At 39.9% G+C, this 27,250-nt stretch overlaps 2 protein-coding genes across 4 annotated transcripts in view; one reads left to right on the top strand and one right to left on the bottom strand.

Moving 5' to 3' along the window:
* The window catches only part of LOC126187989 (trans-1,2-dihydrobenzene-1,2-diol dehydrogenase-like), a 123,780-nt gene extending 112,504 nt beyond the window's left edge, over positions 1 to 11,276 (bottom strand). The window contains exon 1 of the mRNA XM_049929395.1: positions 11,056 to 11,276. Within this exon, the coding sequence (XP_049785352.1) occupies positions 11,056 to 11,259 (204 nt within the window). The 5' untranslated portion in view covers positions 11,260 to 11,276. The remainder of the gene's footprint in view (positions 1 to 11,055) is intronic.
* LOC126187990 (ADP-ribosylation factor 6) overlaps positions 11,203 to 27,250 on the top strand; it is a 113,008-nt gene continuing 96,960 nt past the window's right edge. The window contains exon 1 of one of the 3 annotated variants that reach the window (XM_049929396.1): positions 11,203 to 11,280. The gene's annotated coding sequence lies outside the window, so the exon portion shown is untranslated. Of the gene's footprint in view, positions 11,321 to 11,404; positions 11,825 to 27,250 lie in introns of those variants that run through there. The other 2 variants (XM_049929397.1, XM_049929398.1) reach the window with 2 other exon arrangements.

Genomic DNA, 27,250 nt, shown 5'->3' with positions numbered 1-27,250 from the left:
GCATTAGATTCTTGCCTTGTGACCCAATAATAAATTCAGTAAGGAGTGGACTACATAAACATCTGCAATGCAAATTGTGTTGCATGCAAATGACACAAAAATACTTTTTAAAAAGTTGACATGTTTTGCTTACTTCCATTCCATAATCACATACAGTATCACATTCTGAGTTGCTCTAGAAGATAACCTAAAGTTTTCCAAGTTCAAAAGCGTGTAATGCAAATTAGTAGTTGTGTAAACTCAAGACTGTCCCGTCAAAGAACTGATTATGCTAACAAATCCTTCTCAATACTCACTATTTATTCTCTAGTGAATTTGTCAAAAATGTTATACCTCCCTTTCGCACAACAGTACAATTCACAGAATCACCATTAGGAACAAGAATCCATTAGTATTTGTATACCCCCCCCCCCCCACAATGAATATTATGCTTTTATCAACACATTTGTCTTGCTCTTTGAAGCATTTAAAATAGGGTACTAGCATTAACAGACAACCTAGGAGGCTGTATAATGGGATATGGACATCATGCACAACAAACTGGGAATTATATATCAGGCTGCAGTAGCCCATTAGAAACAGTAGGTACTGGAAGGTGCATAAACTATCATTAGGAAGGCAAAAAGCACGTGGTATGCGGATTGTATAGCTAGTTGTTAGACTAAAATTAAAACAAAGTCGGTCGGCTGTCAAGGAAATGTGTGTCCAACAGCACAATGTTGAAAAATGTGTGTGTTACGGATAAGTCAGGTACATGTGCAATATTTGACAGTCACTTTCTGAACATAGCAGGTGAATTAAATAAAAACTCAGCTTTTGTAGGAGTAATGTAATCTACACTGAGTAACACTCATTTAGTTGAATCAAATGAGCCTCCCCTATATCTACATTGCACTATACGTTCAGTAACTGGCACAATAAAATCTTCCTTCTCTTGTTGCTACATACATGGGTATTAGTCCATTTCTCAAAAGATGCATAAGTGCACAATAATTACTTTGCTTTAAAGCAGACTGCCTTATTGGTGTACTGGGATCACAAACCATATTTGACCTGGACTTGGCTGTAGTTATTGAAATAATTGTATTTTGATGGAGTATCTCACCAAACATAACAACACAAGATTCATCTATACAGAAATTTCAAAAAATGAAGCTGGACATGGTTGTGCTTACTGGGATAGCAGCTGTCTTATTTGAATGAAATTCAAATTACCTAAGAAACTCATGATTTCAACAGGCAAGTTTTTGGTTATTTTTCAAGCCGTTCGATATGCCAAGAAGCTCTTGGGTTCTGAGTTTGTTATCCTTTCTGATTCCATATCAGTGCTGGAACTATTAAGATATCTGCACAATGCAATATACAACCATCCAATAGTATATGACGTCATTAATCTGATGTTACAAATCAGAAACAGGAATCTGGAGGTACCATGTGCTAGGTAAAAGGACCCTGTGTCATACCTGGTAACAAAACAAGTAGACAAGATAGTCAAATAAGCCATCTACGAGAAAGTGAAGGGACACATGGAATTACCAGTTACAGCTCTTTTAAAAATTATGAAATCAACAATGAGAGAGATGTGGAACACAGAAATTCAAGACCTCCAAATACAAAGGAAAAGATTATGTCAGAGTGAACCCAGTGCTGATTCCTAACTTTTGGCACGAGAAAAATCAATGCTCAGAAGACTCACAAACACAACAGTGTGCCTCAGATTCAACTACAGCTGGCTACAGGAGTTATCTATATTGTACTGGTCTGGTCGCATCTCCATGAGATAGATTTAGTGAGGATGTAATTAACACTTTTTTGCCTACATCAACAGATATAATGCTATAAGCCACCACCTACAATGTCTGGCCACCATCAGCTGCCCTTTGTCAACATGTGTAACACTATGATCTGCTTAAAAGCCTTGAGAATATATTGTAAAACCCAGAATGAATGTTACAATATTATGGAAAGGAAAGTTGCTATTCACCATATAGCGGAGATGCTAAGTTACAGATAGACGCAACAAAAAGACTGTCACAATATAAGTATTTGGCCAACAAGGCCTTTGTCAAAAACAGACGACACATTTGTGTGCACGCACACACACACGCGTGCGTGCGCGCGCCCACACACACACACACACACACACACACACACACACACACACACACAAACTAACAAACGGGTGCAGGCACAAACGAAATTCACACACATGACTGCAGCCTCTGGCAGCTGAAGCCACAATGCGAGCAACGGCAGCAGTGCATGATAGGAGTGGCAACTGGGTGGAGTTAAATAGGCAGCTTGGGTGGGGAGGGGAAGGGATAGCAGGGTAAGGGAGGGGGATATTGAAGTGCTGCTAGGGACTGCACAAGGACAAGGTGGAGGGAGATTAGGGCTTCTAGATGTAGTCGGGGAGGCTAGACACAGGGCAGGGGAGTGGTGGGGGGCGCATTGGGAGGGAGGTTGTGGAAAAGGAGAGAAGTTAAAAGACTGGGTGCACTAGTGGAATGAGGGCTATGTGGTGCTGGAATGGGAACAGGAAAGGGGCTGGATGGGTGAGAAAATAGCTTAAGAAGGTTTAAGCCAGGAGGGTTACGGGAACATAGGATATATTGCAGGGAGAGTTCACACCTGCAAAGCTCAGAAAACCTGGTATTGGTGGTAAGTATTCATATAGCACACGCTGTAAAGCAGTCACTGAAATGAAGGGTGACGTGTTGGGTATCATGCTCAGCAACAGGGAGGTCCACTTGTTTCTTGGCCACAGTTTGTCAATGGCCATTCATGTGGACAGACAACTTGTTGTTTGTCATGCCCGCACAGAATGCAGCACAGTGGTTGCATCTTAGCTTGTAGATTACATGACTGGTTTCACAAGTAGCCTTGCCTTTGATGGGATAGGTGATGTTTATGACTGAACTGGAGTAGGTGGTGGTGGGAGGATGTATGGGACAGGTCTTGAATCTAGGTCTATTACAGGGATATGAGCCATGAGGTAAGGGGTTGGGAGCAAAGGTTGTGTAGGGATGGATGAGTATATTGTGTAGGTTCGTTGGCTGGCAGAATACGACTTTGGCACGGGTGGGAAGGATAGTGGGCACGACACTTCACATTTCAGGGCACGACAAGAGGTAGTCAAAACCCGAGCAAAGAATGTAATTCAGTTGCTCCAGTCCTGGGTGGTGCTGAGTTCAGAGAGGAATGCTCCTTTGTGGCCGGATGGTGAAGCTTTGGGAGGTTGTGGGAGACTGGATAGATAAGGCACAGAAGACTTATTTTTGTACAAGGTTGGGAGGATGATTATGGTCTGTGAAGGCCTCAGTGAGACCCTCGGTATATTTCGAGAGGGACCTCTTCATCACTGCAGATGCGGCAACTAAGGGTGGCTAGGATATATGGAATGGACTTCTTCGTAAGGAACAGGTGGCAGCTGCCAAAGTGGAGGTATTGCTGGCAGTTAGTAGGTTTGATATATGTGGTATCGATAGTTCCGATGCCACAGCGTATGTGCACGCTTGCAGGTTGATACTATGAGAGCAGACGAACTACGGCGACCATAGCACCCTCTAGCTGACGCTGTGGAGTTCAACGAGTGCCGCTCTGCTTTCTGCCCATTACATCAAGAGCAGATGGCCTGGAAACGTTGCTTCAACTTCAGAGGATGTTGGCTTGCTACTGAGACTTTGTACTATTTACGACAGGAATACGGCTTCGCACCTACATGCTCATCATCGCAAAGTTATGTAAGCATTTATTAACTTGTTTTTGCCTATAGAAAACATTTTTAAATTTACACGCAGTACCGAAGTACTTTACCCCTCCTGCTCCTACTTGCTTCCTTCCTTCGGCCTATTTTGCAGATCACAGGAGCAGACCCACGCGCAGCCTTCCTGGCGGGATACAAAAATATAGACAGAGGTACTGATGAAGCCATCTTTGAGGTGGATGTCAACATCTAGGAAGGTAGTTTGTTAGGTTGAATGGGACCAGGTGAAGCAAATGGGGGAGAAGCTGTTAAGGTTCTGGACGAATGTGGATAGAGTGTCCTCATCCTCGACCCAGATCGCAAAGATGTCATCATTGAATCTGAACCAGGTGAGAGGTTTAGAATTCTCGGTGTTTGGAAAGGATTCCTCTAGATGGTCCGTCTATGCACCATATGACAGTGCCATGTGGGTGACAATTTGTTTATAGGTAATGCCTTCAATGGACAAGTCACTGTGGGTGAGGATATAGTTGGTCATGGGGATTAGGAAGGAGGTTATCAGTTTGGAATCCACCTGGCATTGGTAAAGGTAGTGTTCAACAACGGTAAGTCAATGGGCATTAGGGATGTTAGTGTAAAGGAAGGTGGCATCAATAGTGAGGAGTAGGGCACCATTTGGTAAAGCGACAGGAGCTGTGTAGTGTGGGTGGAGCAAATGGTAGGTATCTTTTATATAAGAGAGTAGGTTCTGGGTAATAGACTGAAGGTGTTGGTCTACAAGGGCAGAGATTCTCTCAGTGGGGGCACAGTAACTGACCACAATGGGGCCAACCCCCACAACCACCGAGGATATCTCGTTCTGACCAGTTACTGTGCCCACACTGAGAGAATCTGTGCTCTAACAGACCAACACTTTCAGCCTATTACCTGGAACTTACCCTTCTATAAGAGATCCCAACCATTTCCTCCATTGACTCTCCACAGTTTCTGTCCCTTTACCACATGCTGCCCTGTTCCTTAATATTGATGTCACCTCCCTTTACACTAACATCCCTAATACCCATGGCCTTACCCTTGTTGAACACTACCTTTCTCAATGTCCGATGGATTCCAAACCAACGATCTCCTTGCTAATCCCCATGACCAACTATACCCTCACCAACAATGACTTCTCCTTTGAAGGCATTACATATAAACAAATCCAGGGTACAGCTATCATCACCTGCATGGCACCATCCTATGCCAACCTATACATGGGCCATCTAGAGGAAACCTTCCCAAACACCCGAAATCCTAAACGCTTCACCTGGTTCAGATTCACTGATGACATCTCTGCAATCTGGATCAAGGGTGAGGACATCATATCCACATTCGTCCAGAACCTGAATAGCTTTTCCCCCATTTGCTTCGCCTGGTCCTGCTCAATCCAACAATCCACCTTCCTACATGTTGACATCCACCTCACAGATGGCTACATCAGTATCCCTGTCCATATCAAACCTACGAACCACCAGCAATACCTCCACTCCGACAGCTGCCACCTGTTCCATACCAAGAAGTCCCTTCCATACATCCTAGCTACCCATGGTCACCGCATCTGCAGTGACGAGAGGTCCCTCTCAAAATATACCGAGGGTCTCACTGAGGCCTTCACAGATCGTATTTATCCTCCCAACTTTGTACAGAAACAAACCTCCCGAGTCTTATCTATCTGATCTCCCACAACCTTCCAAAGTCTCACTGTCTGGCCACAGAGGAGCACTCCCCTTGTAACTCAGTACCCAGGACTGAAGCAACTGAATTACATTCTCCGCCAAGGTTTCAACTATCTCTTGTCATGCCCTGAAATGTGCTCACTATCCCTTTAGTAGCCCTAGATTCAAGACCTGTTCCATACATCCTCTCACCACCACCTACTCCAGTCTGGTCACAAACATACCTATCCCATCAAAGGCAGGGCTACTTGTGAAACCAGTCACATAATATGAAAGCTAAGCTGCAACCACTGTGCTGCATTCTATGTGGGCATGACAACGAACAAGCTGTCTTTTCGCATGAATGGCCAATGACAAGCTGTGGCCAAGAAACAGGTGGACCACCCTGTTGCTGAGCATGCTGCCCAACAAGTCATCCTTCATTTCAATGACTGCTTCACAGCCTGTGCCTTATGAATCCTTCCCACCAACACCAGCTTTTCTCAACTGCACAGGTGGGAACTCTCCCTGCAATATATCCTACATTCCCATAGCTCTCCTGGTGTCAACCTTCGTTAGTTTCCTCAACCATCCAGCCCTTCCCTGATCCCATTCCTGAACCACACAGCCCTCATTCCACCAACACACCCAGCCTAGTCAATAATTAAATTACTGAAGACCTAGGACACTCATGGACATCATGGAGTATCTAGCAGGATACTAAAGCACTGCACTGCATACTTCAGCTCTATGCTTGGCCACATTTGCAATTTTTTACTATAGGAATGTTCAGCTTCCTGAATGACTAAAATACACACAACGAAACCACTTTTATAAAAAAGGAAAAAGGCATAATGTACATAATTATACACTGTACCTATTTCTATGCCATCAGTATTTGCAAAAGTTAATGAAAGGGCTGTATATAAGAAAGTAATTCACCATTTCAGTTCACATAATTTTCTGTCAAACAAACAGTTTGATTTTAGAAGTGATTTCACTTACTAGTGAAAATGCTATATGAGGTGTTATCAAAAAATAATGTGATTTTTATTATACATCAATATTTTTTATCTTGTATGCACACATTTCCCTGATTTTCAGCTGTTCTCAGTATTTAGTTTATTGTTGACAGCTGAAAAGGTTAAATGTGTTTTTAAGTGCTCAGTGAATTTCTACTTTTGAAAAAGATGGATCAAAGCATTCACATTAAATTTCGCTTGAATAATGGAATAAAAAGTGTAGCACTGAATTCAGAATGTTGACTGTGGATTTCGGTGAATCTGCTATCAGTAAAACAAGAGTTTACGAATGGTATAACCATTTTAACGATGGTTGAGAAGACACTGAAGATGACGACTGCCCTGGACACCCTAGCACACCAGTAATTGACGGCAATGTGGAAGAAATAAACAAAATGGTTCTGGAAAATAAGAAAAGCATCATCAGAGAGATTTCTGATGATGTTGGGATATGCTTTGGCTCTTGAAAACCAATTTTTTGAATGTTTCTGGCATGAAATGCGTTACAGCAAAGTCTGTTCCGAAATTGTTGTGTTTCGACCAAAAACAATGTCATGAGGACATTGGTCAGGAATTGCTGAATGAAAGTGACAGTGAATCAGGACTTTTAAGGAAGGTTATAACAGGCGATAAAATATGAGTGTATGGGTACGACGTTCAAACCAAGGCCCAACTGCTCCAACAGTAACTGCCTGAAGAGCCAATACTAAAAATATTTGAAAAGTTTGGTCACATGTGAAGGTTCTTCTCAATGTTTTCTTCGAAAGTAATGGGATAAAGCATCATGAGTTCTGGCCCTATGGTCAATTAGAAATGCTACCTGGAAGTTAAGTGCCATTCACATGAAGCAATCCAAAGACAATGACCAGAACTGTGGTAAAACCACTCGAGGAAATTACACCACAATAATATTCTCACCCACATCTCAATGCTTGTTCATGATTTTTTTTTTTTTGCAAAAAAACAAAACCGGTATGTTGCCTCAGCCAGCAAATTCACTGGACGTGGCCCCTGCAACTCCTTTCCATTCCAAGGTTGAAGAAAACCGTGAAAGGCTGTTGTTTTACTGCCATTGATGAGACAAAAACAGAATTGCTGAGGGAGCTGAACACCATAATGAAAAGTGAAAATCAAACAATGGAAAACCCAGAATGGACTGTAACAATATTATGAGAAGGGAAGCTGCTACTCACCACATAGTGGAGATGCTGAGTTGCAGATAAGCACAACAAAAAGACTCTCACAATTAAAGCTTTCGACAATGGGCCTTCGGCAACAGAGACACACACATACACAAACGTGCGCGGGCGTGCGCGAACTCACGCATACGAACGCAACCAGTTGCATGAGACTGCAGTTTTGTGTGTGTGTGTGTGTGTGTGTGTGTTGTTGACGAAGGCCCATGGCCAAAAGCTTTAATTGTAGAGTCTTTTTGTTGTGCCAATCTGCGACTCAGCATCTCTGCTATATGATGAGTAGCAACTTTCCTTCGCATAATAATGAAAACTGATGTTCCAGACAAGCTTCCAAAATTGGAAAAAGCACTGACACAAATGTATTAGATCTGAGAGGGATTCCTTTGAAGGAGACAAAGTTGTTGTTGAATAAATAAAGCTTCTTTAAGAAAACCGAAAATTCCCATTACTTTTTGATCACACCTTGTATTCTCTCTTCTCTATGATGCATTGGGCTGATAACACAAAAAGTTGTGATCATTATATATCTTCTTTGATGTAACTGAGGCTTCTGATTGAGGTGATCACGAAATATTACTACAGATGGTAACAGCTTCTTTGCTCTCATACGTTAAGAACAGACACTAAAATGTCATTCTCCACAGTAATTAGAACCACTATGAGGTGGCCTCTGATAGGAGCATGGTTAAATGCATGGTGCCTCAGAGGTTGGTGGTGGGACCACTACCGTTCCTTTTAATATGGCAGGCAATTCTAAAATATAATTGTTTGCAGATGACACTAACTTGGTAGTGAAGGAAGTATAGATGTAGATGTAGAAGGCTGTTGAGTGTCACAGAGGCAACGAAACAAATAATGCAGTTCAAGATACAAGTTCAAGGCTAGTAGGAAATAAACTGATGCTAAATCACTGTACAACTCAGTTTATACAGTTTCAAATACACAATTCAACTAAAACTGACATTTTGATAACACAAAACAGGACATGATAAGTGAGTCCAAACAGGATGAATCCCGAGCTGTTCCGACATAGATGGTAAGCTATCTTGCAAGTTCAGGAAATTGTTCAAAAAGTGAATGCTGGTACAGTTACCTTCAACAAGCGATAGTCCAACAAGAAAATTAGGGCCTAGTCTACTTTGTGCATTTTGATTTACTTATGACTTGAAGCATTATATTCTGTGGCTACATTTCCCATTTGCAAAAGGTATTTTTGGCTCAGAAATGAGTAGAATGAGATTTTCACTCTGCAGCAGAGCGTGTGCTGATATGAACCTTCCTGGCTGTGTGCTGGACCGAGACTCGAACTCGGGGACCTTTGCCTTTCGTGGGCAAGTGCTCTACCATCTGAGCTATCGGAGTATGACACATGACCCGCCCTCACAGCTTCAATTCTGACAGTACGTCGCCTCCTACCTTCCGAACTTCACAGAAGCTCTTCTGCAAACCTTGCAGAACTAGTCTAAATTTATTTGCCATAAATTATCACAAGAAACCACTTAAATGATTGTATCATCCACAATAAATGCATAACACTTCCTCAACAATGCAACTGATTCAGAGGACTATCATTTGGTACTAGATGTTGAAGGAAGAAAACACGATTTTATTTTAACATACTGCCGATGACAAGATCTTTAAGGGTCAAAGCAAATCCCTATAGAGACTGGGCAGGGAAGGAAATCAGGAACATTCTTCTCACAGGAATAATTCTGCTTTTGCATCAAGAGAAATGGGGCAAACTCAGAAAATCTAAATCTGTATCATTGAACTGCACTTTGAACTGCAAGTGTAGGGTTTTTACCACTGCACTACCCTGCTTTGTAACTGTGTGTTGTAGTCCAACTCCTATAAATTTCACTCTCACAGATAACTAAGAATTCTAAATCACAGGCCTATCTGAGTAACTGATATTGTGGGACTGTCCAATATGTGAGCAGTTTTATAATCCTTGTAGAACAATGGTTTATACACTATTAAATATGGACCTCAGAATAAATCACATAAATCTGGCATTTGGTTTAAAAACATGGTAATGACACTTACATCACATATACTCAAGGAAACACTTTAATTAGCAGTACCAGTAGCATAAAATATGACAACGTATTAGACTACCCTGAAATTGATGTTAAACAATGGAAGCTCCAGGCTGGAACAATAACAACATAAGGAAAAGGATAGATTGCTACTCACTATAAAGATACCATGTTGTGTTGCAGACAGGCTCAACGAAAAGACTATTACACATTTAGCTTTCGGCCAAAGCCTCTTTCAGAAAAGGAAACCCCCCACAGTCATTCACATAAGCAAGAACACCTCATGCACACATGCTCTCCAACCAGAGCTGACGGAGATGGTGGTTGAAATTGATGTTACATACTACAGATGGCTGTCTTACATTTTTTACTGGAACATCTATTGACACATCCACAAACTACATAAGAAGATCAACAGTTGAGATTTCTCAGTAGCTCCATGCAAGGCATGTCATTACACAAATCACAGCATTCTCTTAAAGAAGTTACATTTTTGGGGACTACGGAGCAATGTATTACAGATTTACTTTATATTTAAGAAAAGGAATGGACAAATTAATGTTTCCTTATTTACATCTAAAGAAATTGCAACCGTATTCCAGTAAATGTGATCGAGACTCATGAATACTTACTGCCACATGTGAATGATTTCCCATGTTTTAAGAAATCGATAAATAGGAGTAGAAAGTTCTTTTTGATGATGATAAAGGTGCTACAGTTAACCAAAATGAATAAAATTAACAACAAAATGTAGTAAATTGTGTTTTGTGATAGTTACTGTAAGCAATTTATTTAGCAGGCCTACTGCATGAATGAAAAAAATAAAAGACTCTATGCAAATATTGCACGCAGTATTCTTATCATAGCAATCTGTAAACACTGTCTAGGTTTTTATACTGAGCAGAATTAAAATAGCAATATTAGTTGACAAAGCTTTAAAATGTATGAGGTGAGCCAATGTCACATACAAGTAACTGATAAGTTCAATTGGGATGAAGTTTGTACCCCAAAGACAATTTAATTCACTAAATGGGTATCTAGTGAATGATATTTACTAATTAATTTTCATATTATCATCATCTCGCAAATACCTGGGAGACTTAATGTGTGATATGTGTAAAAACATTACAGAAATCACTGCATTAATGTTGTTTTCTTGGAAAGTAGCAGTTCAATATATGTATAAGCGGAGCGTGCAGCCAAATGTAAATTCAATAACCGACCAAAAACTTTAATTTTATTTCAAAAGCATGATTACACAAAATATATTCGTTATTCGTTTCACCTCCACTAGACAGTGGAAGTGGCTATTGGTTAACGCTGTTTATGGACTGCCATCTCCTTGAAGTATGGCTAACGAGTCCTAACGCGACGCTGCGTTCTTGTTTGTATGCTCACCCTTAAAATACAAGTTGTTTGCAGATAATACAATAAATTTTCCCTAAGGTCCTTCGCCGACTTACAACCTTGGCGTCCACAACACTTTCTGTCCTGTGTGATGATAAGCTTATCTTTGTAATTAGCACTGAGCAGCAGAGATGTTACCTTATATTCAGAGAAGGAAGTGTTTTGATATGAGGGTGTTAGCGGTTCAATGGTCATCCGACCTGTAAATGTCTAGAGGTAAGATCTCGCTGCTCATCTCGAAGTCATGGAGTTGACCGTAAGTTTACTAAGTAAATCATAGTTTCACTTTAAAGTGCGAATTGTGTGGACTCCAGAGTTTGTGGCAGAGTGATTCATTTTCCGTTATGTGACCGCCATGATCTGGAATAAAGAAATACCTAGCCGTGCTCCTTGTTCAAAATTTTAATTCGTCGGAGTTAGAATGAATACTGTGAAACTGAAACCTTATAATTCACTGAGCGTTGCTCCCTTAAAGTGTGACTCTCTTGAAAAATATAACAAAAATATTCAGTGTACAGCTGGTTGGATAACAACTAACCTACGTGTTTGCGAGATGATTTGTCGTTGCCCCACAGTATATTCTGCTCTAAAGTGAAATTTAACGTCAGTGGTTGAGGTAGGCTGTTCATGCATATACTGTGAAGAAGCAGCGTAGGGAAAACATGTAAAGACGCCACGTACGGTGACCGGGTTTTGGTTCCCGCCCATCATATTTTTGGCAATATGACAGTGGCTTCGCTCCTTTCGCAGATATAATACTGTAAGTATGCAGCTCATTAAATTATCACTTGTAAAAAACAAAATGTGAACACATTTTAGATCCATACTTAGTAGTTAACAATTGTTATTTGCGTTAGAATGACGCTAAAATACATTAAATGAAGACGTAATTCCGATAACTTTTCTGAATGTTACACTGTATGGACGAAAATAGTAGGAAAGAGAATAATGTTCAAACAAGAAACTCACAGCAAGAACACAGTAGAAGTCGATAAAAAAGTCAGTTAGGCCCTATTTTTGAATCAGTGATAGTTCAATAATAGGAAGCAAATATTTGTATTGCAGAAAATAAAACTGACGCAGGTGGGAAGGGAATGAGGGGATAGAGAAGCATGAATGTTAATTATTTTGCGAAATAATCATTCTAAATTTTAGGGATGCTATTGAAAGCTCACTGCTGTCACTGGCAGATTTCAAATTAATACTTCTGTCAGCATGCTTGCATGTAAGAACAGCAGTTGTACCTTGTTTACTAAAGCATCAGATTGTCTGGGCAGACTCCTAGATCAGATCGTAGGAGTCTTCTCAGACACTGAAAATGCATTTAAGGGTCTAGTCATCCCACATTGTTGGTTAAATGGCTCATGAATATTTTATATCATTTGTTATACGTAGCTTGTAAATATGGTACATGTATTTACATACTATGTGTGGGTGTTCTTCAGTAGGTATTTACTGTCATTTCATAGATTTTCCTTTTTTAAAAAAATTAAGGTAGCCTTATGTAATTCATCTAATATAGGCCCCATTACTGTATGATTTAAAAACAAATATTGGTAGAACTATGAGATTGGACGTCCCTCCTCCTCCCAATCTCTGTTTGTGGCAACAGACCGATACAAATAACTGAACATTGCCCATTGGGACTGATACGAATAATTGAACATCGTTGATTGGGATTTTTTGGTGAGCTCTCAAAGGCTTTTGATTGTGTAAATCATGAAATTCTTCTTGATAAGCTTCAGTATTGTGATACAAGAAGGGCTTTGCACTAATGGTTTAACTCATGTTTAACTGGAAATGTGCAGAAGGTTGAAATAAACCGCTCACACAGTGCATAGAGGAGGGTGCCTTGTATCACTGCCTGTCACTTCCTCACCTATTTCACTTGAAAATAGAGCGAGGAAAAACCATTGTCTAAAAGTCCATATGAGCCTTAATTTCTTGCATCTTCGCTAGGCTATCTAGTGAAGTTTTCACTTTTCTGAGCATATTTAGATCGAAAAGAAGGTATTTCGTAAAGGTCAATAGTCGTTAGTTTTGTTTACATTTTAGGTGTAAATTTCTGGTGAGTGTTTTTTTCCGAAGTTAAATTAATTAGTGTCTGTCATACAGAGTGTAAGTAGTTAATTCGAACTTTCAGAAGTAAGTTTAAAAGTTTGTTTGCATTAGTATTTAATTATGTATTAGTACAGGTTATGAAACTTCAGTGATCTTGTGACAAATGTGGTGGTTGCCAAAATCTGGAGGAGTGGGTGTTCTGTGTAGACTGTAGGTTATAGTTTCATTTGGGGTGAATGCAGGGGCAAGAAAACAGGGGTAGAGAATGAGGTTCTTCCATGGCAATGTAGGTTATGTAGAAAGGACAGAAAAATCTCTGAACAAGAGGCAAAGATTTGTGCCCTTAAGGCTGAATTAGAAAATGTAAATTTGGAATTATGTAGGCTAAGGGAAGAAAAAGAGATGGGTTGCTAGGAAAAGGTAACAAGCAAAGGGCGAAAAAGGGAAACTGTTGGAAAAACTTTAGAAATTCTGTTAGTAAATCAGTTTGGCTTGCTGTCTGAAGTAGTGCAGGAGGGCCTCATCCAGATGTAGATGAATATAGGTTGAAGCAGAATATTAGCTTAAAGAAAAGATAGGTTTTGATCAAATCAGGATAGGAAAAGAAGAATTCTGCTTCTAGGTAGCAGTCATGGGTGGGGTGTAGGCCAACCACTTCAGGAGAAGTTAGGTGAAGCCAGGTCGCGATTTTCGTGAAACCAAGTGCTAGCATCAGCCAGGTGACAGAAAACTTTGGTCAGCTATGCAGGGACTTGGAGAAGGAAGATCAGGTAATTATAGTTGCAGGAAACAGCCTGGCTATGAATCCAAGATACAGTATTAGGACTAACCTGGACAAAATGGGATCAGAAACTGGGCACACAGATGTGGCGTTTGCGGAGGTCTTTCAGTGCCATGATCAGCCCTGGATAAACACTGCTGGAAGGCATGTTAACACTAAGCGTAACAGGATGCTCCAGGCACCAGCAAAATCTCACATGAGTAGTGTTCCAGTTGATGCTATTGGCAGGTGGGGATACACTACATGTGACCTGCTCCTAAATAGGAAGGGGAAAGATAAGTTAGTGTCCCTATTAGCAGATACTGTAAGGGAGGCCACAGTCACACAAGGGATGATCCCTGTGGTTAATGGGACCAGACAGACATTTTTTTTTTTTTTTTTTTTTAAGGTTAAAGTCGAAGTTCAGATGGACAGTGGTCAAGAAAAATAGAATAAAAGAAGCTCCTTGTAGAGTAAATAGGGATAAAGCTAAGTGTATTATCAGTTTACTTTATCAAAATATCAGGGTAATAAAAAATGAAGGAGATGAGCTGTTAGTGTGTTTAGATTATTTCAAAAATGAGAATGAGATTGATATACTTTGTCTGTCTGAACACCACATAACTATGAGGATGGAAAGTGTTGGTATAAATAGGTATAATTTAGCATCTTAAGCTTGCAGATTTAGCATGGGTAAAGGAGGAGTTGCCAGTGGATTATCAGACCATGATGCACAAGTGATTAACTTACAAAACTTAGCAAAGTGTTCAGTTCAGAAACCATTAAGTAAAAGTGTGACGCTGGACAACCTGGTATCTGTAGACCACTTCAGAGAAAGTTTAAGTAATGTTAATTGGGAGATGTATGTAATGAGCCAAATGCCAATGATAAATACAAAAAATTACTAAATGTAACACCAAACAGTTTTCAAAGAAACCTTGGATCACTACAGCTGTTAAAGTGTCTTCAGAAAGGAAAAGAAAATTGTATGAGGCAGCAATAATCTAGTCAAGACCCAGAAGTAATTTTATACTATAAAAATTATTGTAACATGCTGAGAGAAGTTGTCAGAAAATCAAAAAATATGTATATCAGTATGGAATTTCTGTTAGAAGAGACACAGGAAAAGTAACCACTGGGGTAGGTAGTATTACTATTAAAGAGAATGAGATCATCTTAATCAACAATACACAACTAACTAATGTATTTAACAACCATTTCTTAAGAGGAGGGGAAAAAATTGGTGAGTATGGTTAAAGAAAGAAAAAAAAAAAAAAAAAAAAAAAAAAAGGCCAAGCAGTATATGGAATAATAGGTTTTGAGAAATCCTAGTCAGATTAATTTTCATCTAACAACCTCTTGTGAAATAAGAAAAATAATTAAATCTTTGAAAAATAAATGTTCTGTTGGAGTAGATGACATCTGTAACAAGTTATTAAAACAATGTGGAGCAGTTACAGCTGATGTTCTGAGTCACATCCATAATGCATCACTAACTTAAGGTATTTACCCAGACAGGTTAAAATATGCTGTTGTCAAGTATGTGTACAAGAAAGGGGCACCGCAGATGTCCACAATTACCAACCACTATCCTTGGCTACAGCATTTTCAAAAATCGTTGAGAATGTAATGTACTAAGAGTGGTTAGCCATCACAACAGTAATTGAATACATAGTAAATCACAGTTTGGATTTCAAACATGCTGTTCCACTGAGATAGCAATATACAGTTTCACTACCAACATAATAGCCTTTAATCAGTAAAATGTCACCAATAGGAATTTTCTGTGACTTATCCAAAGAGTTTGATTGTGTGAACCATGACATGCTACAGAAATTACAATTCTATGATATCAATGGAACAGCGTATGAGTGGCTTAAGTCAGATCTACAGAACAGGAAGCAAAATGTTTCCTTATATGGTGTAAGTGATTTAAGGAAATTTCCCACCTCATCTAACTGGGGTGAAATTACATTAGGTGTCCAGAATGAGATTTTCATTCTGCAGCAGAGTGTGCGCTGATATGAAACTTCCTGGCAGATTAAAACTGTGTGCCAGACTGAGACTCGAACTCGGGGCCTTTGCCTTTCGCTGGCAAGTGCTCTACCAACTGAGCTACCCAAGCACGACTCACGCCCCGTCCTCACACCTTTACTTCTATCAGTACCTTGTCCCCTTGTAGGAGACAAGGTACTGGCAGAAGTAAAGGTGTGAGGACGGGGCGTGAGTCGTGCTTGGGCAGCTCAGTTGGTAGAGCACATGCCCGCGAAAGGCAAAGGTCCCGAGTTCGAGTCTCCTACAAGGGGACAAGGTACTGGCAGAAGTAAAGGTGTGAGGACAGGGTGTGAGTCGTGCTTGGGCAGCTCAGTTGGTAGAGCACATGCCGCGAAAGGCAAAGGTCCCGAGTTCGAGTCTCGGTCCGGCACACAGTTTTAATCTGCCAGGAAGTTACGTTAGGTGTTCCACAGGGTTCGATCATGGCTCCCCTTCTGGCCTTGGTATATGTGAATGATCTCCCTTCTTACCTGAAACAAGAAGCTAAACTGTACTGTTTGCTGATGATACAAGAATCATCATTAATCCAGTAAAAGAAACTACAATAGAAAATCATATAAATAATGTTTTTGGAAAAGTTATTGATTGGTTTTCTGCGAATGGGCTTGCTCTGAACTTTAAAAAGACACAGTACATACAGTGCTCTACTGCAAGGAGTATAGTTCCTTCAATAAATAAAACACATCAACAGAAGTCAGTAGCCAGGATAGAGCATACAAAGTTTTTGGGTGTAAATATAGATGAGAATCTTAATTGGAAAGTCATATTTTGGCTCTTGTAAAGAGACTAGGTTCAGCAACTTTTGCAATCGGAATAATTGCTAATTTTGAGGATATAGAAGTTAGCAACTAAGATACTTTGCATACTTTCACTCTCTGGTGTCGTATGGAATAATATTTTGGGGTAGCTCAGCACACAGGCAAAAAGTATTCACTGCTCAAAAGAAAGTGGTTAGAAAAATGTGTGGGACTCAGTCACCATCTTGTAGGTTGTCTTTAAAAGGTTAGGAATTCTTACAACAGCCTCACAGTACATTTACTCAGTAATGAAATTTGTTTCCAACTACATGGACCAATTTAAAAACAACAGTGACATTCATGGATTATAATACCAGAAGAAAGGAAGACTTCACTATCCTCTACTTAAACTATCTTTGGTAGGCTACAGAAAGACGTAAAATATGCTGCTGTAAAACTTTTCAATAAATTATCACGAGATAAAATGTCTGACAGACAGCAGTAACAGCTTTAAATATAAACTGAAATCATATCTCCTTGACACCTCCTTTTATACCATAGATGAATTATTTAATAGGAATAAATAAATCTATAGGTCTAATATATGCATATTGTGCCATTTAAGTGAATGGGGTAGGTTGCATTTGACACATTCCATATCATAATGGTTACCGTGAGATTGATCAATGGAACACGTAACTGTCTGTCTATCTTACCTTAACAGTCCATATGCAAAATGTAATGGCATAACATCATTAATAAAAAAGACTTTGAACAGAAAATCTGCAGCTAAAGAAGAATATTCAAAATTTTTGGTGGTATGTGTTGATGAGAGATTGAATTGGAAGCCGTGATCTGCTAAAATGTTTGTGTACAGCTACTTACGCTATTAGGGTTATTGGAAAGTTTTGGCGATAAACATATCAGTAGATTAACTTATTATGCCTATTTTCAGTCACTGCTTTTGTGTGGCATAATATTTTGGAGTAACTCATCATTAAGGAAAGAAGTATTCATTGGACAAAGGCATGCAATCGGACTAATAGCTGGCACCCACCCAAGATCATCTTGCAGATATTTATTTAAGGAACTAGGGAAATTCACAGGAGCTTCACTAAATTCACAATTATGTGTTCACTTATTCAATTTGGTATTAATAACCCATCCAAATTCAAAAGCAATAGCAATGTGCATAGCTATAACACACAGAGAAACACTGATCTGCACTATACTCGGTTAAATCTAATCTTGGCACAGAAAAGGGTGAATTATGATGCCACAAAAGTCTTTGATCACTTACTAAATAGCATCAAAAGCCTGACAGATAGCCAACCAACATTTAAAACAAATTAAAAGAATTGCTGAATCACAACTCTTTATACTCAATAGATGAATTTTTAGGTATTAATTAGAAAATTTACAACTGTTAGAAAATAAATTGAACAATGTCATGTACAGAAACCTTTTGTTAAGCTGACAGCTTCCACATCATTACAAAGTGTTGTATTCATGATCTATGGAATAAGTATTAATCTAGTCTCATCTATGTAGCAAAGCCTAATGTCTCGATTAAGATTGTGAATGGCAATTAAAGGTTGCTGTGCCAGATTGACCTGTAACATAGCTTAATGTGTAAAGTTTCTCCATATTTAAATGGACTTTGTCATGTTCGACACGCTCTTTCTCCTAACAACGAAAACTGCTAGATAAATTCAGAAAACAGGATATCAGATAATGGACAAAGTTTATGATGCATATTATGTTCATACATTGTAAATAAACTATGGGAAATACAAGGCGGCTCCAGTATGTAACTTCTACCAACAATGTATGTGGAGAAAGTCATCTGTCACATAATTTATTGTACTAATTGGTATCACTTAATATTTAAGAGATGTTAAAGATCAGTAATTGTGTTTCAGATTGGAGTATGTTTAAAGATTGACACAGGAAGATGTCAGTGCCAGCATTATTATTGTGTGTCAGAGTGAACTGTACTATTTTGTGCTAAAATACATACACACTTGTGTGCTCCTGTTTTGCCACTTAACCGATGAAGGGACTAATGGCCTTCCAGTTTAGTTCGTTTCACTCCAAACTAGAGGGGGGGAGGTGGAAGAGAAATTTGAAATTTCCTATGTTGCGTTAGTTATTTTAGTGCACTCAGTCATCATATACATAAGTTACTAAAACCTGTTAAAGTAGATTGGATATAATGGTGGAGGATGTTTGGATCAACAGCTACATGGCAAATGGCAGTAACAACAGCTGTACAGTTCTGCCTGTGTCCTGTGATATTTCAGTAATGCTTAAGCCTTTGTTATTAAGAAAACACACAATATGTGAAATTACTATTGGCACCGGGATATGGGAAATACACTGGTGTCCAAAATTAAAGCAACAAACTGCTATTTCCCCACCCTTTGCCTACTTCATGATGTAATCATGCAAATTGTCAACAGATGTCGTGAAGATAGAGTTCTACACGGAAGATGGCAGTCTGATCAACAGACAATCTTGCCAGCAATGATGCCAGGGCTCCTGTAAAGCGAGGTAGTGTTTGCAGGGTAGTCCCACATCCACAGTCAATTTGTACACAGTCACAGATGGTGCAGTATGGCACGGAGAAGATGCCTACAGGCACTCTGCTGTGGAGGGCTACAGGAACAATGGAAACAGGAGAATCACAAACTGATATGGCCTGATGGCTTAATGTGAATCATTCTGTTGTTTCTTGGATAAGACAACAGTTTATAGAGACCAAAACCATATCCCAGAGACCAGGCCTGGCCCAACAACGTGTTACATTAGAGAGAGTGGACCGTTATGTGGCTGTAAGGGCATGATGGTACTGCCTTACTACTGCACTGCAACTGACATCTGACCTCACAGCATCCCATGGATTATCGAGGCAAAAGGTGTACCAAAGGTTTCAGTAGTGTGGCCTTTATTGATAGAGACCTGCTGTCTGTTTGCCTCTGATATGTCTTCACAAAAGGAAACGTCTAGAGCAAGGCCATCAACATGTCACATAGACAGTCAAACAGTGCGCCAATGTTCTTTCTACGGTTGAGTCCTGATTTGGTCTGGAGATTGATTACAAACAGATTCACCTCTGGAGGGCATGTGGAAAGAGACCAATATTGAGGCAGCTCCCTAATGGTGTGGACAAGGATTGTGTTGACCACTTGAACACCTCTTCATGAAATTGTACAGGAGAATCAGTAAGATTTGACTGCTCAGGTACCATGAGGAGATCTTGGGATCTCACGCATGATAATTGCGAGCTACTGTGGGTCCATACTTCATATTGATCATATTGATGGACGATAATGCTCGACCTCATAGAGCACAGGTGGTTGATTTTTTAAACAGAAGATATTGCATACATGACATAGCCCGCTCGCTCTCCCGATTTGAATCCCATAGAGGATGTCTGGGGTGCACTAGGGAGATGGCTTGCATCACCTCAGCATCCACTCTCCAAGGCTTGTAAGCAGCTCTGCAGGAAGAATGGGTGTTATCGCCCCAATATGAGATTGATGACATGTCCCATAATTGTCAGGCCTGTATTGGTGCCAGATGTGATCACAACCCATACTGAACACATTAACCCGTTTGTGTGTGTGTGTGTGTGTGTGTGTGTGTGTGTGTGTGTGTGTGTGTGTGTGCGCGCGCGCGCGCAAATCCATTAAGTTGGACAAAAATGTTCATTTTTGTCTACACTTCTTCAGTAGAAGATGAACTAGTCATAGTCATCTAGTAATGACTGTTATGTGCTTTGCAGCCAATGTTTATTGGACATTTTTTGTCTCGTTTTGGTTTGTCCCTCCACTTCTCAAAATATGAAAGCAAAGAGCTTGCATTAGAAGAGATTTGTTTCACAGTATTGAAGGTGAAGTGCTCATAGCTCTTGTGGTTTGTCTTTTAGAGTCCCTGTTTACTAGACTTTCTTGTTCAAATGGCGAAGCACTGTACCAGTTATTAGTACTTTCTCCCCGATTTCATTCACGTATGGAGCGTGGGAAGAATGAGTATTTAAATCCCTCTGTGCATGCTGTAATTAATCTAATCTTGGCCTTGTGATCCCTACAGGAGTGATACATAGGGGCTCATAGATATTTCCAAGTTCTTCATTTAATGCTGTTTTTTGAAGTTTTGTAAGTAGGCTTTGTCAGGATAGTAGAGTATGCCATTTCAGCTTCTTCAGCAATTCTGTGACACTCTTTCTCAGATCAAACAAATCTGTGACTATTTGTGCTGCTATTATCTGTATACATCAATATGTCCTGCTAGTCCTATTTTGTATGTGTCCCACACACTTGAGCAATAATCTAAGAAAGGTCGCACAAGTGATTTGTTAGCAATCTCCTTTGTAAACTGATTGCACTTCCCCAGTATTCTATCAGTAGACCAAAATGTACTATCTGCTCTACCCACGTCTGGGCTGTGATAATTCCATTTCATATCCCTACAAAGTGTTGCAACCAGACATTTGTATGAGTGAGTTGACAGACACCAACTGTAATTCACTGTTAAATGAAAATTATGCAAGTAGATTTAATGTGCGTGCGCGCACGCGGTTGTCTCAGAACGCAACAGGAGGATCTGTCACAACAGAAAATTGAGTAATAACATATATATGTATGCAGAAATTTTGCCACATGAAAATCGCATTTTTAAAAATCATGGGATGTGTTAACAAGCTGATAAAATTCACATTTACCTCATTTAGTTTACATATGACAAGCCACCAATGCAGAACACCATACAGATGGTCCTGCAAAACCCTATAATGTAAAATCAAAGTAAGAACAAAAACTGCCTTTAGGCCTCATTTTGTTAGATGAGTTAAAACCTAAAATGTGGTCACTTTGTATGGTTTTTCAATAAACAAAACCCACTTATGATGGCACAGAGGTGCCAAAACATGTTTGGGTATCATGAAAAACCAGTGTTTTACATAAAAAAAGAACCTATATCCAATAATTTTATATTTGTAGGATACTTTTGTTTTGTGAAGTGCCCAGTTTTACATTTCTCAACGTTTAAAGCATGTTGTCAATCTTTACACCATTTTCAAATATTATCAAGATCTTGGTGTATATTTATGCAGTTTCTTTCAGACAGTACTTTATCATAGATAATTGTATCTCCTACAAAAAGTCTGTGGTTGCTATTAATATTATCTGCAAAGTCATTAATATACAACATTAACAGCAAGGGGTCCCAACAGACTTCCCCAGGACAACACAAAGCCTACTTCTACAACTGATGATAACTTTGCGTCGAAGATAACATGTTGTGCCCGTTCCACCAAAAATTCTCAGTCCAGTCACAAATTTAATTTGATATCTCATATGATCATATTTCTGATAATAACTCATTAGATACCTCAAACATAATGAGATACCTCATTATGTTTGAGCAGAGAATGTGGTATAATATTATACAACAAATCAATGTCAAGAAAAGTGCTTGGTAGTTTTGTGGATCATTTCTGCTATGCTTCTAGTAATGGGAGTGCCCTCTGCTTTCTTCAAACTACTGGGCGTAACTGGTACATAAGTAGGTAGTCTCCCCCACCCCCCCCCCCCCCCCCACCCCCTGTTGGCATTACGGTAGCCACATGTTTGTTTACCAAGTTGTCATTTCTAGTTCACTGTCGCTACTTGAGTTTACTTATTGTCGTTTGGAGATGCTGAGTGGAGCTGTGGGTGCTAGAAAATGGAATCCCAACGGGAGAAATTGGAACACTTTAGATGTATACTTCTGTTTGAGTTCAGTAGAGGGATGACAGCAGTGGAGACAGCCAGGCACATTTGCGCTGTGTATGGGAATAATGCCGTTGGACAGAGCACAGCAAGAAAATTGTTTTCTCATTTTAAGGAGGATCATTTTGACCTTAGTGACTCCCCACATGCAGGAAGGCCTTCGGAGACGGAAGATAATCGTTTAAATACCTTAATCCACAGTGATCCACATCAGTGTACAAGAGAACTGGCAAATGTGATGAACTGTGATCATTCCACCATCATGCGACATTTGCATGTAGTGGGGAATGGTAAAAAATGTTGTGTATTGGTACCATGAGGCTCTAAGCCAAAATCACAAAAATCAGTGGATGGCTGTATGTGCAACTCTGCTTGATCATAAATAATTGTCTCGGGAGCAACACAGACCATTCTTATCTTATGTCATTGCTGGTGATAAGAAATGGTGTCTTTATGCTAACATAAGGAAAAGAGAGGAATGATTGTGCTCAAACAAAGCAGCAACTCCCTATACGGAGACCTACACCCATCCACAAAAAATGTTGTGTGTCCGGTGGAACTGCAATGGTGTAGTGTGTTACAAATAGCTTCTCCAAGATGTAACCATCACTGCTGACATTTATTGTCAATAATTGAGATGTCATGCAAATGCAATCCGAAAATGACAACTGGGAAGATGCTACTCCACGATAATGCCCACTCGCGTTGTGCTATACTGACAAACACTGTACAGGAGCTGTGTTGGGAAGTCATTCCACACCCACTCCATTCACCTGATTTTGCACCCTCAGATTTCGACCTTTTCCGATCTCTATCAAACAACCTTCTAGGAACATGTTTTCCAGCCGAAAATGTGCTCTGAACATGGCTCGATGATTTCTTTTCCTCAAAAACCACATGACTTCTACAGTCGTGGAATCAAAAATTTATCCAAGCATTGGCAGACTTGTAAATAGTGAAGGAGAGTATATTATTGATAACTAAGGTCTCTGTTATATGTATCTGTTGCATTTATTAAACCCATGGAAAACCACTATGAATTTGCGCACCATAATACAGTAGATTACAGTTAAAAGAGGAGCTAGCTCAGCTGCAAATTCAGTATAGAATATGACGTATTCTATCGGGTACTGGTGCTTTGTCCAATTTTATGATTTCAGCTGTTTCTCAGATCCACTGACACTAACACTTATTTTTCTCATTTCAGTTGTACAAGAATTAAATAGGGGCAGTTCTTAGTGTTTTCCTTTGTAAAGGAACATTTGAATTCAGAGTTAAGCATTTCTGCTTTTGCATTACTATCCTCAGTTTCATTTACTGTCAGGCAACCTACCTATCATATTTCAGAAGATATCATGTCATAAACACCGAGATGCATGAAAAACTGCCACATTATGCATTATGTTTAAATTTAGTACTTCTGTGCTACTAACTCTATTCACAATATATTTTGTAGACAGTATCCACATATACATCTGAATGTACCTACACAAATATATCGCTGTACAACATATAGTTCAAAAATGGTTCAAATGGCTCTGAGCACTATGGGACTTAACAGCTGTGGTCATCAGTCCCCTAGAACTTAGAACTACTTAAACCTAACTAACCTAAGGACATCACACACATCCATGCCCGAGGCAGGATTCGAACCTGCGACCGTAGCAGTCGCGCGGTTCCGGACTGCGCGCCTAGAACCGCGAGACCACCGCGGCCGGCACATATAGTTCAAGAGGGTGTATACGATCCGGGAGAAAACCGGGAAAAACCCGGGAATTGTTTAGAATTCCGGGAAATTTTCATTGTTCTCGCTTTCAGTTAAATTTTTGTGATTTTGACTGGTAAGAACGAATACTCTATCAAAGGATATGACTGTATCTAGCTACTGCAGAATAATACTGCAGCAACAAAACATGAACGAGAGAAAAAAAAATTGCAAAGGAAATGCACCGTATACAACAACAACAACAACAAAACACAGTGCTCATACAAGTGTCTGCCAACAGCACAGTGTGTCGAAGGCTTAGGAAGACTATGCAATGCTTCATAATAACAAATTGCCTCCGATGAGCGTGACGTGACAACTGTTTAAATTAGAGTCGTTTGAGCAGCTGCGGGCGGGCTCTTGCGCATGCGCAGTTCAGTCGCGTATGAGTAGCACCATCTCCCGCTTTTGGTTAGAGAAGTGTGGCTGGGCGCCATACCTAATATTGCCCCGGTTCGGAAATATAGTAAATCTGGGGCTGATGCACAGAGCAGTCGTGGTGGGGAGGTGGGTCGTATCCACGTGACCCGTGTTTACGTTCAGTGATTTTGTTGTTTGGTCTTCGTTTATTGCTCTCACGTTAAATGATGATGAAACGGATTTTTGTGACCGGGAGCTATCAAATGAATTAAAATACATTCGCTTAGTAACGGAAGGCTAAAATATGTTATTAGTTTCAGATTTTATTTCCACTTTCCTGACAGTCAAGTATTAATCGCCTTGCAGAACAATGAAGTTATTTTTGTCGGTTTGCTAAATAGATTTGGCTTTTATTAATCTTTTCTGCTGACACAGTCAATTTATTTGAAACGAAGTGTTTAATTTTACACTCTTGGCTGGTTTCAACTGTTCGCTGCATTTCAAGTGCATGTATGGCATTATACCATAATAAAGAACCAAACATGAGATAATACAGCACTGGGTACTCCAAGAAAATTTACATACGAATGCGCACTTTAAGCCGAATTATGCATTTTAGTGTGGTTCACGAAATTCCGATACTCTTGAAGTATCCTCTGGTGTCATGTTTCTTTAATGACATAATGTAAGATCTTTTAATGTTTTACACGTTCGAACATACGGGCTTCCTGCGTCGTCGTAGCTGCGCAAGCGCGATGACGCCTGTTATCTGGCGCTCTCTTGCAACTGCTGAAACGAACCTATTTCTAACAGGTCGCGGGAAAATATTGGGAACGGTGGTTTGAAAAGCGTTATATTCGAAGCAAATTTCCTTTTGCGGAGGATGAACTATGTGCGAGAATGTACGATGAATTTCTTAAACCACAAAGCGTTCGACTCCATTTAAAAATAACTCTTGAGGACGACCATTTAGAAGAATTTCGAGCCCAGATCAGACATTTACGTCGTTATTAAAAATTTTACTGGCACATTTGTGTGATGTATCTTAATTTAAACCATGAACTTTTCTTATTTGTGTGTTCGCGCTAGTTACGAGTGATTTTACTATTTGCTGACTACATCACTTCTCCTATGCTGTCATCAGCGGACGAGATCAGGTGACATGATCTATGACTGGCTTACAAAAGCGCATCGCATTCTCGATTTCAATGCTTTGGAAAGTGACATGCGGTGTTTGGTGGAATTCAAACTTATACCTTCGTAATACGAAAATATGCAGCTTACATGCCCCTCCCCCCCTCCCTCCCGGGAGTTTCGTTTTCCAAAGTGCTGGGAAATTCTACGTTGGTATATAAAACCATAAACATTCAAAGGATTGATTAGTTTTACAGTGCCTAGGACGAGTATAATGGTTCAAATGGCTCTGAGCACTATGGGACTGAACTGCTGAGGTCATAAGTCTCCTAGTACTTTGAACTACTAAAACCTATCTAACCTAAGGACATCACACACGTCCATGCCCGAGGCAGGATTCAAACCTGCGATCGTATTGGTCGCATGGTTCCAGACTAGCGTCTAGAACCGCTCGGCCACTCCGGCCAGCTGGAAGAGTATACTGTCACTTAACACGGAAAAGTGTATTTTCACCCGGGAGAAGGTATATTTTTAACCGAAAAATCCGGGAATTTTTTTCCTTGTCAAAGTATACACCCTGTATGACATCATAAACATCGAAATGCATGAAAAAGTGCCATATCGTGTGTGAAGTTTCAGTACATTTATTTCTTACTAATAAGTCGAAACAAGGCCCTGGGAGTAGACAACATTCCACTAGAACTACTGACTGCCTTGGGAGAGCCAGTCCTGACAAAACTCTACCATCTGGTGAGCAAGATGTATGAGACAGGCGAAATACTCTGACTTCAAGAAGACTATAATAATTCCAATCCCAAAGAAAGCAGGTGTTGACAGATGTGAAAATTACCAAACTACCAGTATAATAAGTCACAGCTGCAAAATACTAACGCGGATTCTTTACGGACGAATGGAAAAACTGGTAGAAGCCGACCTCGGGGAAGATCAGTTTGGATTCCGTAGAAATGTTGGACCACGTGAGGCAATACTGACATTACGACTTATCTTAGAAGAAAGATTAAGGAAAGGCAAACCTACATTTCTAGCATTTGTAGAAAGCTTTTGACAATGTTGAATGGAATACTCTCTTTCAAATTCTAAAGGTGGCAGGGGTAAAATACAGGGAGCGAAAGGCTATTTACAGTTTGTACAGAAACCAGATGGCAGTTATAAGAGTCGAGGGGCATGAAAGGGAAGCAGTAGTTGGCAAGGGAGTGAGACAGGGTTGTAGCCTCTCCCCTATGCTATTCAATCTGTATATTGAGCAAGCAGTAAAGGAAACAAAAGAAAAGTTCGGAGTAGGTATTAAAATCCATGGAGAAGAAATAAAAACTTTGAGGTTCGCCGATGACATTCACTTGGAAGAGCAGTTGAACAGAATGGACAGTGTCTTGAAAGGAGGATATAAGATGAACATCAACAAAAGCAAAACGAGGATAATGGAATGTAGTCGCATTAAATCGCGTGATGCTGTGGGTATTAGATTAGGAAATGAGACGCTTAAGGTAGTAAAGGAGTTTTGCTATTTGGGGAGCAAAAT

Source organism: Schistocerca cancellata, chromosome 5 (genome assembly GCF_023864275.1).
Source record: "Schistocerca cancellata isolate TAMUIC-IGC-003103 chromosome 5, iqSchCanc2.1, whole genome shotgun sequence".
Classification (NCBI taxonomy): domain Eukaryota; kingdom Metazoa; phylum Arthropoda; class Insecta; order Orthoptera; family Acrididae; genus Schistocerca; species Schistocerca cancellata.
Note: the sequence above shows the minus strand (reverse complement) of the source record. Positions and strands in the feature narration are given on the sequence as shown.